This window comes from Plasmodium gonderi (assembly GCF_002157705.1).
Source record: "Plasmodium gonderi DNA, contig: Chr09, whole genome shotgun sequence".
NCBI classification, from domain to species: domain Eukaryota; phylum Apicomplexa; class Aconoidasida; order Haemosporida; family Plasmodiidae; genus Plasmodium; species Plasmodium gonderi.
In genome coordinates, this window is record NW_021628934.1 from 552,793 (window position 1) to 571,033 (window position 18,241).

Consider the following 18,241-nt stretch of genomic DNA (forward strand, 5'->3'; position numbering starts at 1 on the left):
AAGTGTAGAGGATGATATATTTTCCTTGGCGGAATTGTGGGACTTTTTCTTGCACGCACAAATCTGGTTTTTGTCCTTATATCTATGTATCTTCTATATTTTTCCCTTTTTGCTTCCAATATTTGTCATGTCTCCTCCTTTTTTTGTGCTATATTTATATTATATTATTTTTTTTTTTTTTCATTATTTGAACAAAGCTGGAAACCAAAAAAAAAATATGGCAAATGCCATTTAAAAAATCTTTTGATCATTTCTCACCCCATTTTGCTACCATTTTAACATTTTAAAAAATCAGTTGAGAACACATTCTTTCTATAAATGTTTGTGAGTATGTTTTTCCTTTTCGAAAAAATGGAACGCATATTTATTGTGAAGTCTTCTACAATTACAACTCCAAAAAGTAAAAGAAGAATTCACTTATTACAGTGTAAGCGAAACGGAAAAAATTAAGAGCAAAACAAAACCAAAAAACGGGAAAAAAAAAAAAAAAAAAAAAGGCAAAATAAAAAATGATAAATAAAAACAAAATAAATAAATAAGAAAAAATATATAAAAAAGTAGAATGCAGCAAAACAAAACACGTGTCACTTTTTTCATGTTTTAAACCATTTTTTATATCTCCGCCACAAAGGGGAAAAAATCTTTTACACAATTTGCCGCTTTTCCACCTGTATATATTCACCTATATATTGTGAACAGCGTTACATATATCACAAAAACATGTAAACACAAAATAATCCAAATTTAATGGCAGTAGTGAGTAAAACGAACTATCAGATGGAACACGCCACAAGTGCTTTTTCTTTTTTCATATTAGAGTATCTGAAAACTCGGCTCTTGTTACACGCATGCGTGTGAGTGAATGTAAACATCACATATTACATACATATTTACAAACATACTGGGTAACAGGTTTATAAGGACCTTTTGGATTTTTTTTTTTTTTTTCTTGCTTTCCCATTTTGTTGCGCTTAATTAATGTATATATTACGCATGCTCTACAATTATATGCTTTTTTTTTTTTTTTTTTTTTTTTTTAAACGCATATACACTTAATATTAATAAAAATTACAGATAGATTTTGATTCCCTTACATTTTTAGTGAAGAAAATTCCCTTCTCTCGTGAAAAATAAATGACCCTTGCTTTTTTTTTCTTTTTCTTTTTTTTTCTTTTTTTTTTTTTTTTTTTTTTTTTTTTTTTTTTTTTTGGCCCTTATAAATTAGTGAATATATTTTTACGTACACACATGCAGATATGTGTGTAAACCTTCGTACGAGAGGAAAAATATAAACTCATGTGTGCTTGTAGCGAGATATATACATGTATAACTGCGAGCTCCTTTTTGATTGTACTCCACGCACACACCTTCCATGACTAATGTTTTTTCAACATTTTAATTTTCAAATACTTTGAATGTGTCCTTTTAACTGTTAAATCAAATAAGAACTCATCGTTGCAAATGCGGTCTGCTCAACCCTAATCTATGTGCACACATTTGTACATGGATTGCTAACGCATAACCGAACGTTTTGTTTTGATATAACAAAAGATATATATATATATATATAGTGAAAGAGGAATATATATAGGAGAACTAGTATGACCCCCTCCTTACCATATAATTTTCCTGTGCAATCTTCTTAAGTTAAAATTAAAGTTCCACAATGAGCAACATTCACACATTAGCCGATTATAGGGATGATTACGGAGAAAATCTCCCATTCAATAGAAGTAAAAAAAAAAAAAAAAAAAAAAAAAAAAAAACACAAAGAAGCTTACATGCAAAATTACCCCACTCATCACGACCTTGAAATGCAAGTACATGATATGTGCGTTCACACTATTTACATCCTATACAAATGTGTTAAAAATATATTCATTTCACGGAGGAAATTTTTTGGAACACCTCCCCTCTGGACAACTGCATGTGAACATATATATATAGGCCCATACACAACAACACATGGATACCTTTTCTTTTTTATTTTTGCCCACCCTACAAGCACCAGAGTACTATGAGTCCCAGAGCAGTTTCATACGAAGATCAAAACCCATTGATGTAGTAAACCTAATATTTCCACATTTCACTTGGAAAAGCTTTATCATGGTTCTATCTGTTATACAAATAATTGTTTTTATAATATCAGTTAGCATAAATCCAGCGGACTTTTTGACCCCCTCGGGTACGTTTGAAAATAAAAATATATTATTTTGCAGAGGGAAATGAATGCCATATACCCACGTCTTATTAGAAGGGACAAACTTTTTGGAAGGCTAAAAATTGTGGCAAATTTTATCTCCTCGCGAAGGAGGCTCGTTTCCTTATAGCAAGGGGAGTGGAAGGGAGAATGAGAAAGATAGCACGAAATTTAATTAAATAAGAAATTATACTAACTATGACATTATTGGTTGTAACATTAATAGTTGTAACATTAATAGTTGTAACATTAATAGTTGTAACAGTAATAGTTGTAACAGTAATAGTTGTAACAGTAATAGTTGTAATGATATCTGTTACAGCGATAATTATGAAAGAAATGTAATCCGTTTATATTTTTGCATCCCGCCAAATTTTCCCTTTCTTACTCCGTCCCTTAACAGACTCTCTTCTAGTAGCACTAGGAGCAAACGTTGCTTCAAAGATAAAACAAGGAGAAATTCACAGATTTATATTGCCAATATTTTTACATGCAAGCATATTTCACGCATTTTTTAATGTGTTTTTTCAATTAAGAATGGGATTTACACTTGAGAAAAATTACGGCATTAAGAAAATTATGATTTTATATTTTGTAACAGGTATATATGGGAATATACTATCATCAGCTGTTACTTATTGTCCTATAAAAGTTGGCGCAAGTACATCAGGCATGGGGCTGGTAGGTATCGTAGCCTCTGAATTAATTTTACTCTGGCATATTATTAGACATAGGGAGAGAGTAATTTTTAATATAATATTTTTTTCTTTAATTTCTTTTTTCTACTATTTTACTTTTAATGGATCGAATATTGATCATGTTGGCCATTTGGGAGGATTGCTATCAGGTAATTTAATTCCTTTCTAGGAATGTGCAAAATGGAAAAAAAAAAATAATTAAAAATGAAAAAATAAATATTAAAATGAAAAGGAAGAAAATTTTATGTACCTTCAAAAATAGCAAGCGCTTATATAAAGAAATGTTACATATAAAATGAGGCAGATTGGGGGATGCAAACTCCTTTTTGAGCATTGGAATGTTGCACATACGTGTTGTTCTTCATCGTTCTGACTTATCTGCACACATTTACGTGTTTATATCAATACACCCACATATATATATATATATATATATATCCGAGCGCGCAGATGTTAATCCCATGTGCAAGTACATACATGTGTAAGAACATACACAAACGTACTTATTTTCCGTTTCACCACACGCCTCCCATTTTATGCAGGTATATCCATGGGAATACTCTATAACAACGAAATGGAAAATAAACCGTCGTGGTACAACCACTTGAAAATAGCATCCTATACATGTTTGGCATTGTTAGCTATTGTCCCTCCAATTGTTTTGTTTACCGTTCCTCGCACTTGCTAATTTGGATACTGACACAAGATTGAAACGTCTTTTCACATTTTTATGAGACTTTTTATCTGTGTACATATAAGAACGTCTGGTGTTTATGTGCATGCATATTTGTATGTCCATACTTTGGAAAAATATCATAAAATTATATGATTTCATAAAAGGGATGAAACAAAATTATCTTCCTTCTACCCCCCCCAAAAAAAAAAAAAAAAAATGAAAAAATGAAAAAAAAAAAAATACACGTCTTTAATTTGTTTGTATTCATCATTTTCCCCATGGCCTCAGAATAAAATAAATAAATAATAATATGATGATAATGATAACGATAACTTTTTAAACCGTTTTATTTATTTGCGAACCTTCCGAATTTTTTCCCCTCTTTTTTTGTAAAACCTTTTTTTTTTTTTTTTTTTTTTTTGTTAGTTTTTAAATATACAGAATAAATTTGCATTTTAAAAATGAACATACTTTTACCACGCTGCGACAAACTACGCATAAAACTAGTATACATATGAGTAAATGTATAATTCTTTCATTTCTATAATCAAAATCGTCTACTTAAACAAAAATGAACAAAGTTAATATACGGGTTGGGTATACTTATATTTTGAACTGTTATGTTTAGGTGAAGTGCATTTCATGTATCTTGTGTGCCTAGGTGACAATTGTTATAAAAGCATGTATTTTTGTGTTTTTCTTTTTTTTCTGTTTTTGTGAGTAATTGAGGAAACGCAGAATATGCAGGAAATTCGCCCTTATACAAATGCACCTTTTCAAATTGCACACCCCATAAGAATAACTACAATAGGAATTGTATCCTGGAATTTGCAGTATCTTTTTGATAATACACATTAATCCTTATTAATCCTTTCTTGTGCGTCCTACATTAGAATTACACTTTCAGAAAATTAACATTTAAAAAGTTTAAGGCCACTGGGCAGTATCATAATGATTAGTTTTATTTTTTGCTTTGCTTTTAATTGAAGCTTCTTTTTTTTTTGTTTTTTTGAAACACTTTTTATGGAACAAACGAAAATATTTATAATTTACTTAAAAAATTGTAAAATAAAAAATGTGACAAAAAAAAAAAAAAAAAAAAAAAGAAAAGAAAAGAAAAATAAAGAGTAAAATAAATTAAATAACAAACGGTGGTAATATATTATACGTATACACATGGGTCGGTGAGACGTGGGCTTGAGCATTTATTATGTTTTACACATTTTCATGTTACACTTTTAATAATACCTTCAGCTTTTGCCCTTAATTTTTTTATTTTTTTTTTTTTAAGAACGCCTATTTCGTTGAAAGCGATATACATCAATTTATCGCATTCGACCTGTATGAATTTACAAACGGGAAAAATGTGGAAATGAGGGATCGGGTCGGGGGGAAGGAAATGGAAAAATTCTAGAATTTTGCACATCATGCAAATTTTGTGTGTGAATTAAATCCAATGAAATGTGTAGTGATGATGTGTATAAGCATATTTAATTTATTTTGTTTGGCGTATTTATTTTGTTTTGCTTATTTGTTTTGCTTTGCTTATTTGTTTTTTTTGGCTTATTATTTTGTTTGGCTTATTTATTTTGTTTTGCTTATTTATTTTGTTTTACCTATTTATTTTATTTGTTCATTTTATTTTCCTTATTTGTCATATTTTTACTTTATTTATTTATATGTTTCCTGCTTTCTTACCATATTTTTGGTTGTCTCCTTGAATAATAATAGGATAGATTCTAATGAATTTAATTCAATTAACTTTTCCTGGTTCATTTTAAACAAGGCTAGTGTAATTCTGAAGATTATTTTATCACCTTCGTAGAACAAGCAGTCCCATATGCGTAACGTTGTTGTTATCTGAATAGTGGAAAATGTCGAAAAAAAAAAAAAAAAAAAAAAAAGTATTTGTGTAAGAGGAGGACATTCACTATGTGCGTATATACATATATGCAACATATAGAAGTGGATATACAGATGGATACGTTATCACATAACACATTTCGCAAGTGTGCAAATGGGCATTTCAAAATTAACCGGAAAGGCTGTGCAAAATAAGCACAACAGCCATTCGGAACATATCCAGGAAAGATCTACGTCGAATTCTCTGTTAAGTTGGAATGGGAGAAAATGAGTAAAAATAAATGAATAAATATATACATATATAAGTACGTGCGTAAGTAAAACAAATAAATAAAATAAACAAATAAATACATATATATATATATATATATAAACAAACGAAATAGAACAAAAAAAAAAAAAAAAAAATTTGCATGTTCAGCTAATGAGTTTTTAGTCATATTGCATATGCACATAACAGCCCTACTTTAAACGCAAGTGCACATCTGGCAACTTCGATCGTATCAATTCTTCTATGACGATAATATCTCTACGAAGTCCTCTCATTTCATTATTATAATAATCTGGGTGATACAAAAAGGAAAAGCCAAATAAAAAAAAAATATATGGCGGTAATGGCATTGTAAGGTGGACGCCTTTCGCGTCCCTGTAAAAAATTTTCGAAACTGGATATATTTATGTATGCATGTACGTATGTATGCATGTATATATGCACATGCAACGGTATATGTTTGCAGTCATGGGTAAATTGCTCGTCTTCAAAACATGCTAAATATGAGTATTGTAGTTAAACTGAATGTACTAACCACTAATGTTAATTTTTTCGTGGGAATAATCCGAATCAATTAACTGGACAATTGACCAAAATGCTAATTCTTCTTTTAAAAATATTAAAGCAATGGCAGCAATAAAATTCATACTCTTGTGATAAACAATTCGGAGAAAAGAGGGGAAGAAGAAGGAAAAAAAAAAAAAAAAAAAAAAATTCAAAAGGATATATGAATTAAACTTTATAATGGAGTATATGCAACTTCAATTGTAAAAAAAAAAAAAAAAAAAAAAAAAAAAAAAAAAAAAAAAAAAAAAAAAAAATTCATGTGAAAAAAAAAAAAAAAAAAAAAAAAAAAAAGTGTGGATATTTATTTACGTCTAGCACTTCCTTTTAAACATTTATATAACAACATGTTTACTTCTCTTGAAAAAAAAAAAAATAATCCTCATCACACCATAAAGTGGTATAATAAGAAAATCTCTCTCTCTTACTTGGCAATAATTTATTTTGGGTTTATAAACAGCAAAGGCGTGTAAAACATTCCTCAGCTGAATTAATCCGGGAGAATTCATACGATACTTCGAAGGAAATAAAAAGAGGAATAAAACATAAAATAAGAATATGTGGTAAATAGATATAATCTTAAATTGGTATAAACTGTTGCAAAAAAATAAAAACCTTGTTATGCACACATATACATATATATACATGGGTTAATTTATGCATATTATACTAAAATAAAACTACACACACGTTTTTATTATGCGGGAAGGTTCGGATTATGTCCAACTCAATTTGACTTATAACTTTCGCCTCTAATTCACTGTTTAGGCATCTAAAAATGTGGAATTTGTGTGAGTATATATGTGTATTTATGTATGTTTCTACGTATGTATATATGTATGTTTGTATGTATGGAAGGGAAGACAAATAAGTAGGATCAAGTGGGACATGAATCCATAAGCAAATGCAACACTGTCGAGTGTATGTACACGTGGGACAAGTGTGTCAGCTTTCATTGATCAATTCGTGCATTCACGTATGGTATAAAACCAGGGATTCTGTATCCACTACTATAGGCACGACTAATTTTGTTTATTTCCTTTTTCTTTTTTTCTTTCGCATTTTTTCCCTTACTTTTCATATATGGTAGGATATTTTAGATATAATACCATGCTATCTAACAGGTATGGCCATATATCCGGTCTGTTAAATAAAGTAATTCCCAAAACGTAAATTTTATATGTGCACATAAAATATTTTGTGTTCATTTATTCACAAAAAATTCTTACAACTTGTCATTAATTTTCACATTTATTTGCAACATCCATTAATCTATAATGCATACTTAAATTTTTTTTTTTTTTTTTTTTTTTTTAACTCGTTAAACGTATAACGAACCTTAATTTATCCGGTATTCCCTTTCTAATTAATGTTTTTAAATAATAGCTTTTTTTTATATCCCTTTTAAAAGTAAAATATAATTGCCACCTACTCGAATGGGGCCAAAATATATATATATATTAACTCTCTAATACTTGTGAATACAAACATTTTTACACTCATGTATTTAGACACGGTGTATAATATGTGGTCTATATAATAAAATTCTTAGTATGATGAAATGTCTTGAAAATTTTGAAAAATGATTACCTTTTTTCAATTTTTTTCTTATGTTTTTCTAATGCCCCTTTATCAGTAGTGGATTCTGCTGGGTATTCTTTATTCTTCTCGAATCCATAATGATCGTATTCGTTATCTGAGAGATGATGATGCAAACAAGAAATAAATGTGTTGTTGTTTTGACCCACCTGCTTCATTTTATTAAAACACAACTGTGGTATGTGAATGTGTGCAGATATTTGAGAGTATGCGAATGTGCTCTAGATTAATTTATATAATTATTAATTTGAGATTTTTTTCTTCAACTCTGTTTTTTAAATTCACATTGATCATTACTAAATATGGCTTACCACTGTTAGCCGTCAAGTAATTATTCGATTCTGGGTTAGCATTTGAAAAAGCATTATCTGAATCAGGGTCAAAATTCTTATTCAGTTTAATCTTGTTTTTTTCTTTGAAGAAGTTTATTTTCATTTTTTATAGAATAACACTCGCCTAAAAATCATTTTCGATGTGCTTTCTAATGACAAATTTATATGCTCTTCAGGTACATCAATTCTTGTTTTCTGTGTGTATATATTTTATATGTTTTTTTACTTTTGTTCATGTCACTAGAGGTACTACTAATCCTATGAATAACTAATGTCCTGATGGTACTATAAACTGTTCCCAGTACTATAAATAGTACTGTAACACTCGTGACACAATACGTTTTACTCCTTTACTATTTTTAAAGTTGTTCTTTTTTTTTTTTCTTTTTTTTTTTTTCCTTTCGCTATCAATTTTGTTACTGTATAGTAGTGCTTTCTTTTTTTTTTCTGTTCTTTTTTTAGTTTTTTTTATTTCTAATTCTTGTTCTTTTGTGTCGTTATACATCATATAGTAATTAAAATAATGTGATATGTATTTTGCTGTATAATGTAATATGCAACTGATTTATGTGTCATTTGATTGGCAATTCGTAGGGCAGTTTATTCCGTATGCTCAATTTTCTTCTTTCACATTTGCTAATAAGTTGCAAATTTTTCGTAATTTTTTATTAAAAAAAAAAAAAAAAAAAATATTGTACACTTGTAAAAAAAAAAAAAAAAAAAAGTGAAACGAAGTGAATATTGTATTATTAACAGGTAAAATAAAAGTACAACGCGTACATATATTTCACTCCAAAATTTTCCGATTTTATTTTTTATTAGATTGCAAATAATCTTAAATGGGAGAAATATGCTTGTGTGAAGCATCTGGCCGTACCAGCACGATTTTGTATATGCTATTGTGTTTATTCCCAGGTATACGTATGTGCAGGTGTATTATGTGCAGGTGTATTATGTGCAGGTGTATTATATGCAGGTGTATTATGTAAAGGTGTATTATATGCAGGTGTATTGTGTGGAGGTGTATTATATATGTACTTTGCATTGATGCCTTAATTGAGAGCTTGTCGTTCATGATAGAAAGCTGTTGGGCAATCATCAAAAATGGGGAAATAAAAAATAGTGTATGCGAAAAGGGGCGAAAAAAAGGAATATTTCAAGCGTGTGAAAATTAGTGAGGCAAAATGGGTGTGCATAACCTGATGCACAGCAATATGCACAGCAATATACGCAGCAATATACGCATAATATAAGCAGCAAAATCGTAGCAGAATCCAAGGAAAAAGTAATTCACAATTGGAAATGAATTATTTAGCGTAAATTTTTGGCATAATATCCCCACATTTCAAATCGTGAAATTAATGCGCATAACACATGCATATAATTTCACGTATGTTTACATGCAACACGCAAAACTGAAGCAAACAATGCAAAAGTTATCTTTTGTGCGAAGAATGTCTGTTTAATATATTTACATATATATACATGCGCAAATGCGGAAAAAGAAAAGGTTTTCGATTTTTACCAGTGCGAATAGTGTTCTGGTCGTTACTCTAAGATATCATTTCACTCACCATTTCACTCACCATTTCACTCATCATTTCAAGCATCACATCACTCTTCATTTACTCATAATGATGGGGGAATTATTTTCCCAATTTACGCAGACATTTATCACCATTATACACCCATACACACGGTTTGTGCTCACATTCGGAGAAATCACGTCAGTCATAAAGGTGAAAATAATTTTATAAAAATGACGTGATATAGTACATTAAGTTATTTTTTTTTGAAAACGGATAATATATATATCATTTTTTTTAGTGTGCCAATTTTTTTTTTTTTTTTTTTTTTTTTTTTTTACATTATTTGCGCAAAGGTTGCGACAACAAAAAAGTAATACTGTAATGTAAAAAACTAAAAAAAAAAAAAAAAAAAAAAAAAAAAAAATACACACACATACACACACGAATATATGTGCTTATGTATACACACGTATGCTGAGTTTGTGTTAATGATTTTCCCACTTGGCGTAACAAGGAGGTGATAAATTCAAATCATGGTGAAATAAAATAGACCAAACATAGTTGAAACGTGGGAGAAAAAAAAAAAAAAAAAAAATAGAACGAGGCAGTGAAAATATATACAGCCTCTAAAAGTTTATTGAAAGATAAAAGAAGATAATTTTTTTTCCCTTCCTCCCTGTTCACTACACAAACATCGTTATAGAGTTTTTCTAATGCCTCTAAAAATTATATTGGAAAAGACTTTTCTAAAATCATGAAAAATGTGGGGTGTAAAAAAAAAAAAATATAAAAAAAGGTCTTCCCATGCGTTAAAAATTCATCCGTATGTGACGCATTATATATGTGTACATATAACACACATTCATATCTCTAAATGTACACATATTGTCTAAAGTGTTAATACTGCATCTCGGAGAGAGGATTGTAGTTGTAGAAGTAGTTTGATACGTGAACATTTTTGTTTTTCTTGTGGTACCAGTTGATGTATGGCAAACTCCATCCCTCAAATTCTGTGTCGTAGTTTCTTCTATCTCGCAGAGAGTAATAGCGACACATACGTATGTATTCAAATCTAGTTCTCCTTGCCTTCATTCTAGAAAATTGATAATAATGTATTTTTGCAATTTTATAATTCATAGCCTTTATTATTTCCATCTGTAACAACTTTTCAGCCGTTAAATCAATAGTTTTAACATAATAATGATGATAAGAAAAACATAGCCATACGAGTTTTTTGTTTTTCTCTAATACGTCAAATAAAATTCCACCTTTATTTATATTTATGACATGTGGAATGCGAAGTTTTATTAAATGCCATGATAATTTGTGAACAAAATTTCTGTCCCGAATTTTTTTTTTTTCATTATCCGTATAAAGGTTGCATAAGTTTTTTAATACTTTCTTAACACTTTTTGGTAAATTATCATAAACATTTCTTTTTTTATATCTTAAAAAACTTCGTATAATACATACCATTTCATGTATTTTCCCTTTTTCTTTTTCTTTTTTTAATAAAAGTATATTCTGTTCATCCTTTAAATTGTCGCACAGTTGTAAAAGCAGTTTATGGATAACAAACCAGTTAATGTAATCTTCTCCTAAGACAAAATAGGCGTAAAGCAATTTTATACAATCTGTGGCTGATAATTCAAATTTGAATTTTATCTTATCAATTTCACTTTCGCAAATGTTATTATCATCCGTGTTTGTTGTATTGTACACTTTTTTTGTTCTATTCATTTGTTCCTTCTCTTCTCCATGGTAATCCATGTCTTGCTGCCCTCCCCCTGAAACATAAAAAAGAGAGGAATTCATCTGATCAAGCAGAGGAATATCCACTCTGGATAGTAATGTTAGATATAAAATAGAGTTTACCAGAACAGCTGGACTCACTTGTGAGGATTTTTTAAGTGACATAATAATAGTGTCAATAATGGCATGGTTTTTGAAATTCTGGTTATACAAAGTAATTAGCGTGAGTAGAATTTCCTCATCGTTTATTAAAACATGTTGATGATCCTGCGTGGGACACATTGTGTAACAATTGTTTAACTTATCAAAGAGAATGTCGAATAGCTCATCGTTCATAACTTTTACAGAATTGTAAACGTGAAAAGCTTTCAAAATGGTATCCTTACTACAGTTGAACTTGAACTTGTATTTATTTATAACATCACTGTCTGTAGTCTGTTCACTGTAATTTTTACTATTTCCCATATTTAACAAACATATTAGCCTCTCACTTAGCATAGAAAAAATACTAAAGTCTCGAATTTGTTTATGAAAAAGAGTCATAATGTAAATTAAAATGTTAATAATTTCTTCTTCCTTGTTGCACTGTTCTTTCCTCAAGTTTTTGACATTTTCCCAACTATGTGATAGAACTTTCAAATTTTGCACTCCTTCATTTGGTGTACACTTCAAATAATCATGTAAGGAATAGTCCATGTTATTTGTCTTTAAATATTTATTTATTACTTTGTATAAACTTTTTTCACATTTGAAAAAAGTATTCCATCTGTTAGTTAATTCAAACAAATTATTTTCTTTATTTCTTTGGATATTCAAATCGATTGAATTAGGATCAATGTCATATTGATTTTTAACATGATTAGCTATTTCATCATTTAGAGTATTATTCTTCCCACATTGTTGTTTCAGGTTCCCGTTCATTACCTTGTTCATTGAAATACTGCTTAAGTTTTTTTTAAAAATATAATAATAGCACTGTCTCTTGTCAATTACCCAACATATATCACAGAATAATTTTTTTCCATTATGCTTTACCCAACTTTTAATCATTTTGCTTGTGTATGGAATTAGCATCCTTCGGTTATGAGCTACATATATATATATATTCAGATATGTCCTTCTAGCTATTCCTCTCACATATAGGTTAATTCTTATGAGAGATTAATAGCACCGGATATGCCATACCACACGTATCTATTGTGACACACGTGAAAAGGGATTATATGTAGAATTTTCCGTTCGAACGTTTGCAGTAAAGCCTCCGTTTTTTGTCATTTAATCATTTTTGTCATTTAATCATTTTTGTCATTTAATCATTTTTGTCATTTAATCATTTTTGTCATTCTTGTCATTCTTGTCATTTTTGTCATTCTTGTCATTTTTGTCATTCTTGTCATTTCTATCATTTGATCATTTTGCCATTTTGCCATTTTTTCATTTTGCCATTTTTGTGATTTTTTTTTTTTTTTTTTTTTTAGCTGCCTTCTCATAAATCATACACATATAGTTGAGTCAGCATACCTTTTTATATATCACGTCGTAAATTTATTTACATATTCGCATCTTCTGTGCATTTTCGAATGACTTCATCCAGGAAGGCTTTCACTCAATTGCACATACCCATTTTGTGAAAATGTGTTAACCAATCATTGGGGAAAGAAAACGAGGGGTGTTGAAAAATTTGCTTCGTTTTCCACAACACGCTTGTCCCAAACTATCACATCCTTTTTCCTCTTTTTCCCTCTTTTTTCCTCCTTATTCCTCTTTTTCCCACTTTTTTCCTCCTTATTCCTCTTTTTTCCTCTTTTTTCCTCTTTTTTCCTCTTTATTCCTCTTTATTATTTTTTTTTCTTTTATTCCCCCCTTCTTAATTTTTCCGACAGAATATATTTAACTTAAGGCAGCACACTTTTTTACATGCTTGTGCGAATGAGAATATCACACTTTGTGTAAACTTTGGAGAGTATGCACACACCGGGAGGGAGAGGTACAGACCTAGGTATTACTAAAGTTAATCATGAAAAAAGAAAAAAAAAAAAAAAAAAATCTATCAATCAGGAACAGCAGCTCAAGGGAAAGTAACATCGAAAGTGGCGCGAAGAAGCAGTAACATCGAAGGAACAACAGAAAGGTAATAATATGGGAACACCATGAAATGTCAAAATGAATGAATTTATATATAAGGAAGAGACACACAATATGGATTTGAGAAAAGATATGGAGAACGTCCTAGTTTTGTTCGGATTCATCACAGAAGTTATTCTCTTGGACAATCATATTCTTGAGTCAGTTAGCATAAACGATATTTACAGAACTGTGTATTCTATACTAAGGTACAGATATAAAACAATATTGGACGATTTGACATTATCTGAAGGGAAGATGCGTGGTTATGTTACCCCTCCTCCCCGAGAAAATACACCAGAAAGCAAAATTCAAACACAGAAAACAAACGTAACATATCTCGAAGAGTGTTGTGTGCATAGGCAGGATGATAAAACGATTGGAGATAAAAACATTGATGGTAAGATACCACTGGGAGAACTAATTAAGTTAAAATTTTCAGAAATATTTTTATTTCCCAAAAAAAAGAAAACAGAACTTTTACATATAAATAAATTGAATAGCATTAAATATGCTATAGCAGGGTGTATATATTTGCATGCAAAAATATGGGTAAGAAATATATCCCTAAGAAATATATTAAATGCAATTGACTATAACATATTTTTGTTAAATAAAGGATTTTACATAATTAAATATGATTCATCTAAAAGAGATATAGAAAAACTAACTGATAGTATAAACCAATTTAAACCAACAACTAAAGAAAACATTTACTATGAAAAAGAAGAAAGTTTAAAAATGGAAAAAATTAGTTTAAATGTTTTATCTTTTAACCTTACTAGTAGCATTACCAAATATTCCTTACTGTATGAATTGATGTTTATTACCAGATCTCCATTTATCATAAACAAATTTCTTCTTTCAGTTTTTAATGATGTTATTTGTATTCCAGATATAGACAACAAGTATAACGATGTTGTTATTGTTATTTCATGCATCTTATTTGTTAATCACTTTTTCTATCATATTAATCACTGTGATAATTTAAATTCTCTAGAGTTAGACATGATAAAAAAAATATATTATTTTCAAGTTGAAAAAATTATTAACCTCTTTCTTCTCCTAAATAGAGGGAATCTGAAATCCGGAATGAAAAATATTATATCTCTTACTAAGAAAATTAGTCATTTGTATTCTGTAACTCATTGAAACCTTTATGTCTCATGTGTTACTTTTATCAAAATCAAGAAAAAGGAGAATCAGCAAAGAGGTGGGGGCTACGATGTGAGAGATGAATTTCCACAGCTTTTATCAAAATTCTCCATTAGCGCCCCCCCTTCCCCCTCTGGAAAATATTTTTGTCTCATTTTTCACCTGAACAGTTGCTTTTTTATTTTTATTTTATTTTTTTTTTTTTCGTTTCGTCCCATGTTCCGCTTTGCTGAAGCGTTATTTGTGCGATGTCCATTCGTCAGTTCGTTCTTTCAATCGTTAGTTCGTTCTTTCGTTAATTTGCTAATTTTCTAATTTGCTAATTTGCTAACGTGCTAACTCGCTAATTCATTAATTTGCTAACTTGCTAATTCGCTAATTCGTTAATTTGCTAACTCGCTAATTCGTTAATTTTTTAACTTATTAATTTTTGAGTTCTTTAATTTGCGAATTAAAATTTTTTTTTTTTTTTTTTTTTCTTGTGCTATTGTGATCCCTGTCCGGGGCTAAAATTGTGTTAGACAGGAACCTCACGCATGTGAATACCCGAGATTTATTGCACTTTTGTGATGAATTCAATTAGCACCTATTTTCCATCTCCATATACCCCCTTTTGTATTTCATACTCCACACAGCATTTTCGCATCATGAAAATTCACTTAGACAAGTTTAAGCCTTCACACAAAAAAATCATCCCCTTATGCACCCGTCGCAAATATACATTTAAGAGAAGGGCATAAAATTAAGAGGAAAAAGAAGAGAAAAAGGAAGAGGAAAAAGGAAGAGAAAAAGGAAGAGGAAAAGGAAGAGGAAAAGGAAGAAATATAGAAAGAGAAAAAGGAAGAGGAAGAAAATTTCCCACAAAAATGCTATTCCTACTCGACCCCTTTCAGATGCAGTTCAGTTTCATGTGTGCCTATTTGTTTTACACCCATCATTTCGGACCGCACCTTAAATTGAGATTATCAAATAGAAAGAGATTTTTGTCCATTGAAAATGTAAGAAAGCTTCTACTCCCGAATGTGGAAAATATTCTTCAAAAGATAGTCGGATTAATAGGCTAATAAATGAGTCTACAAAAATGTGCATTTGCAACAAAAACAAAGGCCCATCCAAAATGTATCTTAATTTGACGTTCCATTAAGGAATTCCCACTTAGTCATGTACACATATGCATGCACATATGTATGCACATATATATGTGTATATATATTATGCTTGTCCGAAGGAAACATTTGATAATCTAGAAAACGAATTAGCTGTCACTTATTCCAATGTTGTCATTTTCGCAGCATTGCAATTTTAGGAACGAACAAAAATTTCTCTTTTTCTTAGTGTCACATGTACACACGCGTATGTATATATATGTAGATATATATAAGTGCATATGGAGAGCCGTAAAAAAAAAAAAAAAACTGCTCACATTATGCACACATTTTTGTGTACGCCTTGTCCACACATGCAAAAAAACGTCTTCGTATGTTAAAACTAAACATGCATAAAGCAAATTTCATTATTAAAAATGGAATTTCAAGAGAAGATGAAGAATTAAATTCCTCAAGGGAGGAAGATGATGACGAAAAGAGTGATGATTCAGATAAACAAATTGTAGTTGTCAACAGAAAAATTAAATCAAAAATATTTTTAGATTCCAATAGAGGTAGAAAAAGTGATATGAGTAATGAGCGCAGTGTGAATCAAACAAATAGTACAACATCTAAAAAGAAAGATACACACATTTGTGATAACTCTTTACTAGTACAGATCATCAAAAGGAATAATTTTAAAACAGGAGGTGGTGGTACCTTATTGAAAAAGGCATATAATACTTCTTCTCAATTTAAAGAAACAGAAAAGTACATCCGAAGGGGTGATTCCAAGATAATATTTAAATATGAAAAATTTATTAACAAGTCAGAACAGAAATGCACCTCATTAGTAGATCAAAATGAAAGAAGTAAAAAGAATTCCGAGAATATCGATAAAGTTGATAATACATATGAAAAAAATGAAAAGAGGGAATGTGTGGACCATAAGTTTTTCAAAGAAATTGTAAAAAGTACATGCGTAAATAATGCTCAAGTCATTAATGATATAGAAAGTATTAATGCAAATGAGGAAGATAATAATCAAATAATAGAATCATCAGTCGAGTGTAATAATAATAAGACAAGAATGAGCAAGATGGAGAAAAGTATCCATTTTAACCAAGTACACCAGGATGATAATTCAAGACATTTTCCTCATTACAATAAAATGCAAATCCCTTTGAAGAAACAATCAAAACATTACACTCAGCACAAGGAAGAGGAAAAGAACGATTGGATTAGTCAAGGGACTAACGAAATGGAGTATCATGCGGGTGAGAATCTCCTTAACGAAACAAGCCTAAGTTCGCATATCAGGATGGACGATGAAAAAGAAAAAAAAAAAAAAAAAATTTCGATCGAACAAAATGAAGATATGAACTCACATATCATTAAATATGACGAATTCGAATTGTATGAGCTAGAAAAAGAGTTAGAAAAAATAACAGATGAAGAAAATAATATACAAGAAAAGTTAATTTACTTAAGTAACCAAGAACTCGATATTATTATAAAAATGAAGCAGTTAAAAGCTGCCAATCATTTCGTTCAAAAGGAACAAGGACAGAAAGAAGAATGTAATGGTGATGCACAGCTGGGAAGTAATGACACCACTCCCAATTCTGATAAACGGTAAGGACGGGACAAAAAAGACAAAAAAAAAAAAGAATAAGGCAAAGTGCTGTGTGGGGGTGTAAGCAGAGAAACAAGATGAATTTAAATTATCCAAATCGGTACACACGCAATAGACTTTTTTTATTTTTATTTTTGAATTCATTTGTCTCCTCCTTAATGTGTCCAATATGGGTTACAGCACAATTATAATGGCATGGAAATTTTGGGGGCAATTTTTCAAAGTCTGTATATTTTTCTTCTAATATTTATATTTTATTTCTTTATTTCACTGTTTTTTTTTCTTTTTTTTTGGATCTTGGGGGTAGAAGCAACTATCGCTCCGAGCATTTTTATTCGTATTCTTATTCTTATTCTTATTCTTATTCTTATTCTTAATCTAAGTTAACCCTTTTTTTTTTTTTTTTTTTTTTTTTGTACATGTAATTATCTTACGTAGTGAGGGTATATTAGAAAATGTAAACTCGTACTATTCACATAAATATATACCCAATTACACATGTTGAGAATGGATCACAAATATACTTGTAAATAAAGAATCATTCACTCGGCTATGTGTAACTTAGGAAAAGCTTTCTATGAAAATGTAAAATGAATTAAAAAAAAGAAAAAAAAAAAAAAAAAATTGTGACAAAATAACACCAGTTTGGGGACATTAAGAGTAATTCTTTTATGTAATACTAATTTTTTTTTTTTTTTTTTTTTTTTAATTCATTTTACATTTTCGTACTGATTAGATTTATTTTTTCGCACATTTT

The 18,241-nt window shown here is 29.7% G+C and overlaps 5 protein-coding genes across 5 annotated transcripts; 3 read left to right on the forward strand and 2 right to left on the reverse strand.

The window, feature by feature from the left end:
* Positions 1 to 1,666: 1,666 nt before the first annotated feature.
* Positions 1,667 to 3,586, forward strand: PGO_091110 (rhomboid protease ROM1; the record flags this gene model as incomplete). Its single annotated transcript, XM_028687700.1, has 4 exons — positions 1,667 to 1,733; positions 2,006 to 2,185; positions 2,604 to 3,047; positions 3,441 to 3,586. The coding sequence occupies 4 exons, from the start codon at positions 1,667 to 1,669 to the stop codon at positions 3,584 to 3,586; spliced, it is 837 nt and encodes a 278-aa protein (XP_028543501.1).
* A 1,213-nt stretch (positions 3,587 to 4,799) lies between these two features.
* On the reverse strand, positions 4,800 to 8,306 carry PGO_091120 (hypothetical protein, conserved; the record flags this gene model as incomplete). The annotated part of the gene is made up of 11 exons (XM_028687701.1): positions 4,800 to 4,913; positions 5,273 to 5,434; positions 5,612 to 5,681; positions 5,904 to 6,000; positions 6,244 to 6,358; positions 6,701 to 6,787; positions 6,963 to 7,044; positions 7,347 to 7,415; positions 7,611 to 7,700; positions 7,863 to 7,968; positions 8,183 to 8,306. 11 exons carry the CDS (start codon positions 8,304 to 8,306, stop codon positions 4,800 to 4,802), a joined length of 1,116 nt encoding a protein of 371 aa, XP_028543502.1.
* Positions 8,307 to 10,629: 2,323 nt separating this feature from the next.
* PGO_091130 (hypothetical protein, conserved) lies at positions 10,630 to 12,558 on the reverse strand (the record flags this gene model as incomplete). The annotated part of the gene is made up of 1 exon (XM_028687702.1): positions 10,630 to 12,558. One exon carries the CDS (start codon positions 12,556 to 12,558, stop codon positions 10,630 to 10,632), a length of 1,929 nt encoding a protein of 642 aa, XP_028543503.1.
* Positions 12,559 to 13,647: 1,089 nt separating this feature from the next.
* PGO_091140 (hypothetical protein, conserved) lies at positions 13,648 to 14,760 on the forward strand (the record flags this gene model as incomplete). Its single annotated transcript, XM_028687703.1, has 1 exon — positions 13,648 to 14,760. One exon carries the CDS (start codon positions 13,648 to 13,650, stop codon positions 14,758 to 14,760), a length of 1,113 nt encoding a protein of 370 aa, XP_028543504.1.
* Positions 14,761 to 16,257: 1,497 nt separating this feature from the next.
* PGO_091150 (hypothetical protein, conserved) lies at positions 16,258 to 17,487 on the forward strand (the record flags this gene model as incomplete). The annotated part of the gene is made up of 1 exon (XM_028687704.1): positions 16,258 to 17,487. One exon carries the CDS (start codon positions 16,258 to 16,260, stop codon positions 17,485 to 17,487), a length of 1,230 nt encoding a protein of 409 aa, XP_028543505.1.
* Between the last annotated feature and the right edge of the window lie 754 nt (positions 17,488 to 18,241).